General features: G+C 45.4%; 1 protein-coding gene across 1 annotated transcript in view; it reads right to left on the bottom strand.

The window, feature by feature from the left end:
• igdcc4 (immunoglobulin superfamily, DCC subclass, member 4) overlaps window positions 1-12,649 on the bottom strand; it is a gene marked incomplete at its 3' end in the record, with an annotated part of 355,876 nt that overhangs the window by 288,157 nt on the left and 55,070 nt on the right. Inside the window, exon 2 of the mRNA XM_084337406.1 lies at window positions 8,707-9,003. Coding sequence (XP_084193532.1) covers window positions 8,707-9,003 — 297 coding nt within the window. The remainder of the gene's footprint in view (window positions 1-8,706; window positions 9,004-12,649) is intronic.

Below are 12,649 nucleotides of genomic sequence, written 5' to 3'. Positions count from 1 at the left end.
GGAACTGGAAATCCGTTGGTAAAGAAATAGCGGCCTGGAATCATTTTTGGGACGCTCTCAATTCGCAGTAAAGGAATATATATCTGCGGTTTCCCTGGCGGATGGCGAACAAGCCAGCCGATTCTACTATGAGTCATGACATTTGACATAGTTTATGACATCATACTTAACTTAAACTTGAACACGGAGGCAGTTACAAGAACTATCCGAGCCCCCGGGAGGGTGGTCGAATACCTTTTGCGATGTATGCAGGGAACGAATTGCAGAGGGAAGTGGAGAGCTGGACCCCCGACAGGTAAGGTAAGCGATTTTAGATGTATCACTTTAAGTGTGCGGCTGTTGTCCGAATACTAGTGAATATTGAAAAATAAAGGCATGACATTTAGAGACGTCCCCGTCGTAGCGTTCTGGTGCGGGGATATGGGTCTCTCTGTGCGGGGGCGCAACAGCAACAGGTGGGGTAGGGTGGGCAGAGATGTATGCATCAAAACGATTACATTGTTTGTCTCGCATACATTCGATTTATAATGCGAGCACTTGCATTACAATCAAATTACTGATCTGTTATGTGTTATGGACCCGAGTCTCGAGAGGCACTTTATAATAGAAAAAAGACAGTGCAAACATGTATATGTCGCTTACAGTTTATTATGCCTATGCAGCTCGTTTATTTTGACAGAGTTAAAAAAAATTCACTAGTATCATTATATTAAATTAGCGGACGTGCAGCTGGACAAGCCCTGGCTCCACGATGACCACTTCTTACAAGAGGCGCCACCGCCTGGGAAAATGCGTATTGCACACCTGGTATTAGAAGAAAAAAAAATTGGAAGGGGGGGCGCCCCCCCCTACCCCCCCCCCCCCCCCCCCTGCGACGTCACTGACCACGCCCCCTAATATGTCCCCCCCACCGCTAGGAACAAAGTTCCGCGCCTGCGTGGGAGGTCACGCTGCCTTCCTCAAGTCCTGCCTCCGCTGAGCAAGCGCCCAGACCTGACCTGTAGGCGTCGCTGTCCACAACGCCAATTTCCCACCCACGGCTTCCCTCCCCCTAACCCAGCCAAACGAGTTAGTATAGCGATCAGCCCAAGCCAAGGCAATGCTGACTCCGGGAGTCGAGACCGCAGCCTCTTGCATTGGTGACGAGCGCAATCTCTGCTACGCCACCTGACCACAAAAAATACTAATTTAATCAGATTAATCACTTTATTCAAATTGAGGATTTAGTTAAAAATTAAAAAAAATGTATAGACATTCGAAGCTTCGTTTGAATACTTCAATTGAAGCTTTGAATGTTAAAAAATGACATTCGGTACAACCCTAATAGTTTATAACGTTATTGTTTTTTACACAACGTTAGTAGCTAGCAGGTCTTTTAATGTGTGTGGGAAAATGTTGTTCATGTTCTATCAGGCAGTGGTGTCAAGTGTGCTCCTCTACGCCGCTGTCTGTTGGGGTGGTAATACCACAGCCAGGGATACCAGACGGCTGGATAAGCTGGTCAAGAAGGCTGGCTCAGTGGTGGGGAGGAGACTGGACCCACTGGGGACCGTGGTGGAGAGCCGCACGCAGAGCAAGCTGCTGGCCATCATGGGCAATACCAACCACCCTCTCCACCACACCCTGGTGGGGCAGAGCAGCGGACGGCTCATCTCCCTGCACTCACGGACTGAGCGGCACAGGAGGTCCTTTGTCCCCACAGCCATCAGACTGTACAACAGCGTAGTATAGTGCGGGGGACCTGACCTCTGACCCACACACCTGTTTTTACACCTGTTTTTTTTACACCTGTTTTTATACACTGTTTTTATACACCTGCTTTTATCTAATCACGCTCCTATTTAATATTGATGGGTATGATTTAGTTGCATTTTATCATGTACTTATTTTTAATTCATGATGCAGACATAACGTGTAATAACTGTATGGGAACGGTCAATGTCTGTATATTATGTGAGCTGCGAGATACCCTGAATTTCCCCAAGGGGATTAATAAAGTATCTATCTATCTATCTATCTAGCTTGCTAGCCATTCCCGAAACTCCTCCACATGCCCTGATTTAAAATGGTCCTCTCCTCTTTGTATACTTTTGTCCTCACAAACAAAGTATTCTGCCAGGGAACTTATGGACACGACAGTAGTAGTTATAAGGTTTTTGAGCTTGTAACGTTAATGTTAGTTAGCTATCGTGGTATCAGCAGGCCGTGACGTGTAGCTAGCTAGCTTGCTAGCCGGCATGATGCGTGTGCAGTCCTTGCCCCACAGGTCTGAGAAGAGGACCTGCACATTTTACTCGTTCCCGAAACTCCTCTACATGCCCCAATTTAAAATGGTTCACGACAGTAGACATTGATAACGTCTAGTATGTTTAGCGGGGTAACGTTAGCTAGCTAGCTAGCTTGGTATCAGCTTGCCGTGACGTGAGGTAGGCGACAGTGCCTACTGAACAACAGGCTGCCTACTGGTAAATGTAGTTCTTTTTTTACAAGAAATTCAAAACCTTATAACTACCTTTATTTCAACCAAAACATTTTATCTGTAGACCGTTTTCGCCTAAAGGTACATGCCTAAGTAAATGGAAGATTGCTCCACTTCTGCAAGGTCAATTAGCATGTTCTTGGTATCTAGGAACATCTAGGGACCTGGGGGTATGTATTTCCAGTGTCAGAAATATTGTGTATGTTACTAGGCTGAGTAAATTGTAATGAAGAAAAGGAGAATATAAATTATGATTTATGATTTTTGCATCTTTGATCAAAAATGTATACGGGTAGGAGAAAATGCTCACTGAGCTCATTCACCACCTTATTGAGATCATGTGTACAAAAAATCTAAGCAAATGAATAAAGGGAAGATGATTAAACAGAAGGATTTGTAGATACAGTAATTAATTATAATCGATTTTAATTATAAATTCATATTTGACCTTGAACTTGACATTGACATTATGGCCAAATCATACATCTATGGATAGGGAAAATGCTCCTCTTTCCAATGACAGGGTTGAATCTTGATTTAGTCATTTCCTTGCGTTTTTTATGATAATTAAAAAAAAAATCGATTAAATTCGTATTTCCGATAAATCGTATAAAACATCGGTAAAAATGAAAATATACACTTTGACTACTGTTTTTGATAGGGTTGTGGTATTTACTCTTGGCTAATTTTTTTCTTTTAAAACATTAACCTCTTAACATCCAAGGGCCCACATGTGGACGATTCTTTGCCAACCTCTAGTGGCTCGGGTGTGCATTGCTTTTAATACAATATATAGGTAGAATTAAAGCCCTATTTATTGCCTGTCGATTGCCCTTTCAGGTGACAAAGTCCGTTCAGCGGTTCTCGAGTTACATGCCGATATGTGAGGCGTGCCCCAAAGTATGCAAAAGTACACATTACCACCCCCAACTCCCAGGGCTCTAGCTCCGTCAATCATTTGGCGATCTCGAAAATCTTTGCAAAGGGTTGTAGCCAATGAGTGTGGCTTTCCAATGATACCCCATGATATGATAATTGGGGATCAAATAGTCTCTATTGATCGATTTATGATCAAGAAAAAAAAGGCTTAACAGGTTAAACAGTCATGTTAGTGGTAGAAGGGAACTAATTTTGTGCAAAAATGGAAGCTTGTCAATTTCCATGCGGCAGAATTGTTACAATAGCCGATAATCCATTTTCCCAATGATGAATCCCTATACGGGTGGAACAACCAGTGATGTCAGACTACACCTCCCTATAGTATGGCTCATTTGACAGGCATTGTTTATAGTCCAACACTGACAAACCAGTTCATTTCTGTAAAGTTTTAGAATGAAGGCTCCGACACATTGATTCCAGTTTGACTCTTTACTGAACGTTTCCAAGTTTATAGACACATTTCTGCTGTTATGGCTAAAACTACAACAATGCCAATTCTCCCGCTGCTTCTCTGTATCGCAATAACAAAATAACCAGAGTGTCTTGCTCTTGAGGAGTAAAACCTAGAGCGCCCTCTGTAGGTCAGAACTAAACATTACCAAACTCACTGAACATTATGAACATAATGTCAACTCTGTGAACCATGGACATTACAACCCTCCTTTCCTTACATTTCTTTTCTTTAACAATAACTACACATCAGTTGAACTCAACAATGTATTTTAGAACATACTGCACATTATTCAAAGTCAGTGAGGTATGATGGGGGTCTTCTGCTTTCCCTCACTGGGTACCTGTGACCAGGTGGCTGTGGCCTGGGGCTGTCAGGGCGTAAATGTTCTGCAGTCTGGTGAGGATATATTTCAGTCCAGTCTATGACACCTTGCATGTCAGCTGATTGAGAGTGGTGATCATCAACCTTAGGTAGAGTCTTAAAGTGGGATGAGTTTCTGGTGATGACATGATTGTTATGTTTAGCTGTCACCATGGAGCCTTTGATCGCAATGATCTTGTATGGGTGGGGATTGTAAGCAGGGCATAGCTTCCCTTCCTTCTTTTGACGACAGAGAACCCTATCACCAACCTTCAGAGCCAAAGGAACCACATGGCGCCTCCTTTCCGCATTATGTTTCATCCTGTCCTTCGCCATCGCATTCTGCTCGTCGTATATTTGCATCAGTCTGGGACTGACAGTGGACAGCGGGCGTAAATTCTGAGCTCTGAAAGGGGGGGCCATTAACACTAACCTTTTCCCATGGTGACGATGGCAGATCAGTAATGCAGAGGGGTTCTTGTGTGTGGTTGGGCACAACAGCCTGACATGGGATGCAGCCAGCTATCATTGCCTCCACTTGCTTGTCAATGCCAGGGAACCAGACTTTCTCCCTGATCGGCTTCTTAGTTTTGACTACCCCCTGGTGGCCTTCATGTGCAAGTGATATTGCTCTGACTTGTAAAGAGTGGGGGACGACAATCTTTGTGCCACGCAGTACAGTGTCACCATTAGCAGTCACTGTCAGTTCATCTTTTATTTTCTTGAACGACACAAGAGCAGAGCTGTCAACTCCATCAATAGAGTCCTGTTTGTCAGACAGCAACCTCCAAGAGTCATCTTTAATGAGTCTAATTACTTCACGTAGAGTGGGATCAATTGTGGTTGCATCCTGAATTTCCGCCAGTGTCATCGCCTTGGGTACAGCATTTTTAGTGACAAAGTTTACGTATTCTTCAGCTTGTCTTTCGTCGTCTGACATAGCGTGAGAGATGTGTGATACCTGTGCAGGGTGGCGCGACATGTAATCCGCCGGGTTGTCCTTGCCAGCCTTGTAACAGACTGTGTAGTTGTATGGTTGCAGACACAGGCTCCAGCGCTCTATACGAGCAGGTGGTTTGGATTTGGGGTTATTGAAAATCCATTCCAATGGTTTGTGATCACTGACAAGTGTGAAGGCTGCACCATAGAGGTATATGTGACAATTTTCACAGCCCCAGACAATAGCAAGGGCCTCACGTTCCGCCTATGAATACTTTTGTTCAATGGGGGACAGTGTTCTACTTGCATAGCTTATCACTCTGTCCGGCTCATTTGGACTGTTTCTTTTTGCCAATACAGCCCCAAGACCTACTGGGCTTGCATCAACAACCAGTTCAGTTAGTTTGTGTGGGTCAAAGTACGTCATCACAGCATCACTAGTAAGGCTGCGTTTCATCTCATTAAGAGACCTCTGGTGTTCTTCAGTCCACGTCCAATGATCAGATTTCCTTGTCAGGTCTCGCAAGGGTTGAGTTATGGTGGCAAAATCCTTTATGAATCGGGCGCTGTAGTTTGCCATGCCAAGGAGACTGCGTATCTCACTTGCATTGGTCGGGGCAGCAGCATCATGAATCGCGTGAACCTTCTTAGGATCTGGAGAGAAACCTCCATCTGAGAATGTATATACGAAGAAGTCAAGAGTGGTTTGTGCGTATGAGCACTTGGCCTTGTTGAGAGTCAGGTTTTTTTCTTTCAGTCGCTGAAAGGTTGCCCTGAGAGCGTGATCATGGGCAGCCCTGGTTTCCCCAAAAACCAGAATGTCATCACTGAGGTTGATGACTCCTGGAATGCCATCCAGGGCCTGTTAAATGGCATTTTGGAACACCTCTGCAGCCGACGAGACCCCAAAGCCCAGTCTCTTGTAACGTCATAGCCCTACATGAGTGGAGAATGTTGTGATGTATCGTGAGGATGGATCCAGTTATAGCTGATGATATCCACTGTTTAAATCCAGCTTTGAGAAGAACTTGGCTCCATTGAGTGCCTGTATCACGTCATCTACTGTGGGATGAGATGTCTTTCTCTTTCGATGGCACGATTTGGTACCCTCATGTCCACACATATACGCACAGCTCCCGGTTCTTTTGGCTTTGGAACAACAACTATCGGAGAAACACATGGAGTGGGGCCATCAACCTTTTCAATCACATCGAGATCCTCCAAGCGTTGTAGTTCAGCTTCAATCCGCTTCCTCACATGAAACGGCACTCTTCTATGAGGTTGTGTGACAGTAGAAACATCTTTCTTTATGTGCAACTTGACTTGGACCCCATTCAACTTGCCCAATCCATGGAATAGACCATCGTACTCAGTGAGGATATCATCCACTGTATTTGCTTCTGTCTGTTTGCAAGCTGATGTGGGCTGTATGTCGACCGGTTGTTGTGGAGATGTGAGCTGTTTCTGCTGCTGTGGGGATGTATGAAGGGCATTGGCAATCTTGATTAGCCCAAGTTGACTGGCAGTGTCATATCCGAGTAAACTGCCATTATTTCCTTGTAACACATGGAATGTTGTAGTTGTGAGCTGTGAATTTTCCAAGGGCAGGTAGTGGCTTACGAGAGCCATAGGGAAATATGGGAACAGTGCATTTGGTGAGTGGGGGCTTATATGTCAGTCTCTGGTAAGTTGCCTCATCAATGATATTTACAGTTGCCCCTGTATCCAGCATCACATTTATTTTGCAGTCACCAACCTTTATGTTTGCATGTGGGAGATGTCAGAAGATTCTCTGTCTGCATTAGGCGGCGGCCTACGTGTTGAGTTCGATGTGATTTCCCTGTCACTGGTGTGCATATAATGCACTTCATGTCGGTCTCTGGTGCCCCCTTGTGGTCGTTTGGAATGACAACATTTAGAGAAATGTCCTTGTTTACCGCAGTTACTCCTCCGCAGTTACTCCTCGCCACTGAGAGTCCGCGCTGTCTGGTGAAAAGATGCGACAGGCTGCCTCCTTGTGTACCGGAGGGGACACGTGATGCAAGGATTCTATCCTCACTACAACCGACCAGTGGGGGGCATAGTCTAGCAACGTTCAAGACAGGGGAGGGGAGAATTGGCAATACGAAATTGGGATGGGAGAAAAATAGAAAATTAGGAGAAAAAAGTGAATGAAAAAAAAATAATTCATAAGACCCCAGAATTATCTTTATTCATCCTATATTTTTCCCAACGGTGCAACTGGCTGTATAAAAGCTCTGTGATGCTCGAGCTTCGCTCTCGTGTCTGCAGGCGCATCACAGCCATGGCAAAATTCATGACATACTGGTTCTCGTGTATTATTGCTTAATTATTGTATCCGTCTGTCTCCTGCGTCCGTCTGTCCTGGGGTTCTGCCACACTTGACTGCTTTTGTAATACTGTAACACAACATCTGCAAAGAATACTGTCTCGTTTTACAGAAAGCTAATGACTGAGTAAAGGCCGCCACTTAAGAGTGCAAGAAAGAGAGAGAGCAGAGGAGGCTTACTTGAAAAGCCAGCAGGCTCCCTTTCCTCCCCAAATGTCCTCATCTCTCTCTCTCTCTCTCTCTCTCTCTCTCTCTCTCTCTCTCTCTCTCTCTCTCTCTCTCTCTCTCTCTCTCTCTCTCTCTCTCTCTCTCTCTCTCTCTCTCTCCCTATCTCTCGTCCACCAGTGGTGTGTAATAGTGTACCTGTTCCCAGGCCACTGGCACTCCACCAGACAATAAAGCCCCTGTCTGAGCTAGAGCAGGACGAAGTTCATCTCCATCGATGCAAGGACATCTCCTCAAGGAATGCATCACTGTTTGTGAATATGTGCAAGCAGGGGACAGTCCCCTAACCCATTTGGGACACCCTGCTTACCCACAGGGGACACCCCCCTAAACTACTAGGGACAATTCCCTACCACTAACCCACTGAGGACACCCTGCTTACCCACAGAGAACACCCCCTAATCCACTGGGGCCACTCCCCTACTAGTAACCCACTGAACAACAACTCAACCTACTAGAGACAACACCTAACCCACTAGGACAACCCCTAACCCACTAGGACAACCCCTAATGGTCAATGGTCAATGGTTGCATTTATATAGCGCTTTTATCCAATTTGTTCCTCACATTTTATCCATTCACTCACACATTCACACACCGACGGCGGAGGCATGCAAGGTGCCAACCTGCTCATCAGGGTCAATTAGGGGTTAAGTGTCTTGCTCAAGGACACTTCCACACGCTGCCTGGGAGGAGCGGGAATCGAACCAGGAACCTCCAGATTACCAGACGACTGCTCTACCTCCCGAGCCACTGTCGCCCCCTAACCCACTATGGATACCCCTTACGCACTAGGAACAACCCCTAAACCACTAGCAACACCCCTAATTCAGTAGGAACAACCCTAACCCACTAAGAAAAACCTCTAAACAATGAACACCTGTAACCCACTAGGAACAAACCTAACCCGCTAGAAACAACCCCTAACCAATTTTTAACCTCTTGTTGCCAGTCACTCACTTGCCAGCAATACATTGACTGTCCGGCTGGTCAGGGCACCCAGGGCGCTGGCGCTCATGCAGCTATAGCCCCCCTCCACCTTGGGGTTGGGCAGCAACAGGAGGGACCCGTTGGGCAGGGGCTGCATGGAGTCATCACCCCCCTGGAGGGGCAGGGGCTGGCCATCCCACAGCCAGGTGACATTGAAGGAGGTGGAGCTGGCCCACAGGTGGCAGTCCAGCAGCAGGGGCTGTCCCGGCTCCAAAACTACGTGGACGGGACCAGCCCCGCAGCTCAGCTCCACAGACACAGGCTCTTCTGCAGGGGGAGAGAGAGACAGATAATTCAGGTTAAGGTATTGCACTAATAATGACAGGGTTCAGATTCAGATAATTTTATTGTTACAGCTTTTTTAAACGTATGTACATTCAGAAGAAAAAAAAAGAAAATAGTTTTTTTTACAAGAAAGAAATAGGTAAAAAAAAAAATTAAATAAATGATTCTACAGTGTAAGTAGCAGCAGTGTGTGCGTGTAATAAATGTGTTACTTTTCTTGTTGGCAGTCCCAGTGTGGCTGTCTGACACTGCCAGAACTTCAACCACAGGACTCGATACATCAGCTAGTGGCTATGCATCAATTACACAAAAAAATCTGCACTGTCCCTTTAAGACATATGTGTCAAACTCAAGGCCCCCATTTTATGTGGCCCATGAGAGCTTAAAAGGTATGATTGTCTTGAAATAAGTCTATGCTGCTTTAAAGCGTGCATTGACCATTAATTACAGTACATCTCCCACAATGCATGTCGATTATGTGACACGCAAAGTGACGGCATCCTGCCACTAGATCGCAATCATCGCAGTGTACATTAGTGTTACGGCGATTTCCCCAACAAGTGGAATTGAGAAATATATTCATTAATGATGCCAAAATGTCAGGCAGAGAAAAGGTGATGCAGATGGAAGGCAGTTTCAAGAAAGATTGGAAAGTGAATACATGTTTGTGCTTCAAGGAGATGTATGTCTTTTGTGTTATGATGCGGTGTCGGTCGTCAAAGAGTACAATCTACGTCTGCATTTTGACACCAAAGATAGGGCTGCCGCGGTTACCGCATTATCGCGATAGCGCCATCACGTCACGCCCACCGCAGAGTCAAGCTGATTACCGCATCACCGGCTGTTTTTTATTTTATTGAATTTTTTATAATAATAATTCGATAATAAATCGAGCAGCCTGGACTTGTGTCCTCCCAGTGAGACATATTCAGTCCTGCCTAAGAGGTAGGGCTGGGCGATAAAACGATAACGATAACTATCGCGATAAATTATTTCCTCGAAATAAACATGAAACGTGGTCGCAAAGTTTCGATATATCGATTTTCCAAGCTTGGATATGAGCACACGCACTAACAACCAATCAGTGAAGGAGATGGCCGACAGCGGAAGGAGACCCGCGCTGCACCTCTGGGTAGAGAGGTAGGACTCAAGTAGTAAACAAGGCTGGCTAGGATAATTAGCTTGCACGGCGCTATTTTATAGTTTACGTGCCGAGTGGGTGTGTGGTGTGAATTCTGAGGCCACGGTTATAGTAGTGTGGGGTATACGGTGGACGTCGTTGCAATGTATTGGGGTGGAACAGAGTATTTTAGGGTGATATTTAGTACATTGTAAACAAGGCTGGCTAGGATAATTAGCTTGCACGGCGCTATTTTATAGTTTACGTGCCGAGTGGGTGTGTGGCGTGAATTCTGAGGCCACGGTTATAGTAGTGTGGGGTATACGGTGGACGTCGTTGCAATGTATTGGGGCGGAACAGAGTATTTTAGGGTGATATTTAGTACATTGTAAACAAGGCTGGCTAGGATAATTAGCTTGCACGGCGCTATTTTATAGTTTACGTGCCGAGTGGGTGTGTGGCGTGAATTCTGAGGCCACGGTTAGAGTAGTGTGGGGTATGCGGTGGACGTTGTTGCAATGTATTGGGGCGGAACAGAGTATTTTAGGGTCATATTTAGTACATTGTCATGGGATACACCGCTTGCTTGCTCTGGCTAACTGCTAACGTGCGCGGACTGATGACGACATCAACTCGAGACATTCGCAGCAGCAAAACAAGTCTATTAATAGCCCGTCCATCGGCGCTGGGCATAAGAAGTTAATTAAACTTGACAGACATTATATCGACGATAATTATCGATATTGAGTTATATGAAAATAATTTTATAATTTTATCGCGATAACGTTTTTGGCCATATCGCCCAGCCCTACTAAGAGGTAGGACTGGAACCACTGCAGTACATGGTCCGACAGTCCAACAGTGTTGTGGAGGCGCTCCAGGAGGATGGTGTGGTCCACAGTGTCAAACACCGCTGTCAGATCGAGGAGGATGAGAAGTGATGGTGATCCTGCGTCAACGGTCATTAGAAGGTCATTCGTCACCCAGAGCAGAGTAAGGCTGAGCCCGAAGGTTCGAACGTTCGAACGTTCGTTCGTTACGCTGGCATTCGGATTTTAATTAATGGGTTCGAACGGTAAAAAAAAAAATTTTTAAAGGAGGCGCAGGCGGTTGAGTCGAGGTGAGGAGGCACTGTTTAGAATAGAATAGTCTATTGGGTGAGTGCGGCTGGCTTTCGTGTGACATCACGTCCGGGAGAGGGAGAGTCAACCAGGAAATTCAAATGACTGCAGTGCTAATGGTTGTTGTCGAAAATCTATAATAATCACAGATACATTCAGTCAATACTGGATCTAACAAAATGGATTTACGGATTGGATACACATTTATGGACATTTCAAGCCCGCCAGACCAGAAAGCTTCGGTTATTCCAATTCATACAACGATGTTCTACCGGGCCGGGGACAAAAAGTGAGTGTGTTATTATATGATATTATGTTTGACTGCTGTCTTTTAATGGAATGCATCGCCATGGATGATCAACCGTTTTCTGTCGTACAGGACGTTGGATTTCGTAGGCTTATTGAGCACATTGAGCCACGGTATTCCTTGCCTAGCAGACGGCACTTAGCCGACGTGTGCTTACCTGAACTGTACAATGTCGTTGCGAATCACATACATGAGCTATTGGCTACAGATATTACAGCCATCAGCTTCACGACAGACATATGGAGCTCAGACGTAAGCATCACCAGTATGCTCAGTCTAAGCCAATGGATCGACACGGACTTTAAACTGAGGAAGATTCTGCTGCATTCGCAAGAGTTTAGGGGGTCTCATACAGCACAAGCCATCTCCTTGGCATTCGCCAATATGTTCGAGACATGGAATATCGACGGACCTAAAGTGCACGCAATAGTCAGTGATAACGCAAGAAACATGACTAAAGCTATGGAACAAGGCAATCTGAGTGGATTACGCTGCATGGCCCACACTCTGCAATTAGCTGTGAACGAGGGAGTGTTGGCTCAACGCAGTGTAAAAGATCTTTTGGCCGTAGGCAGAAAGATTGTTGGTCACTTTAAACATTCGCAACTGGCCTATTCTCGCATAGAGACAATACAAGATGAGCTTGGAGTAACAAGGAAACGGTTCCAACAAGATGTGAGTACACGGTGGAACAGTACTTATTATATGCTGGAAAGTCTCTTTGCGCAAAAGCGAACCTTGGCTACATACAGCGCAGATCATGAGCTCCCCGCATCATTCACTCTAAACCAGTGGATCTTAATGGAGAACATTCTCTCCATTCTTGCCCCATTTGAACAGCTAACTAGAGAGATTAGCTCATCTGACGCATCGGTGGCAGACGTTATACATTTAGTTGCGGCTCTAAAGCGTCTTCTAATGAAAGAGGTTGAAACGGACCGTGGAGTAAAAACTATGAAGACTACACTCTTGGAGTCTGTCAACACACGTTTTGCTGATATCTACTCTGATCCCCTGTACTGTATTGCGACTGTACTTGACCCGCGATAAAGATAATTATTTTGATGCGGGGAAAAAGCA

The sequence above is a fragment of the Notolepis coatsorum genome (genome assembly GCF_963971535.1).
Source record: "Notolepis coatsorum genome assembly, chromosome: 20".
NCBI lineage: Eukaryota > Metazoa > Chordata > Actinopteri > Aulopiformes > Paralepididae > Notolepis > Notolepis coatsorum.
Note: the sequence above shows the minus strand (reverse complement) of the source record. Positions and strands in the feature narration are given on the sequence as shown.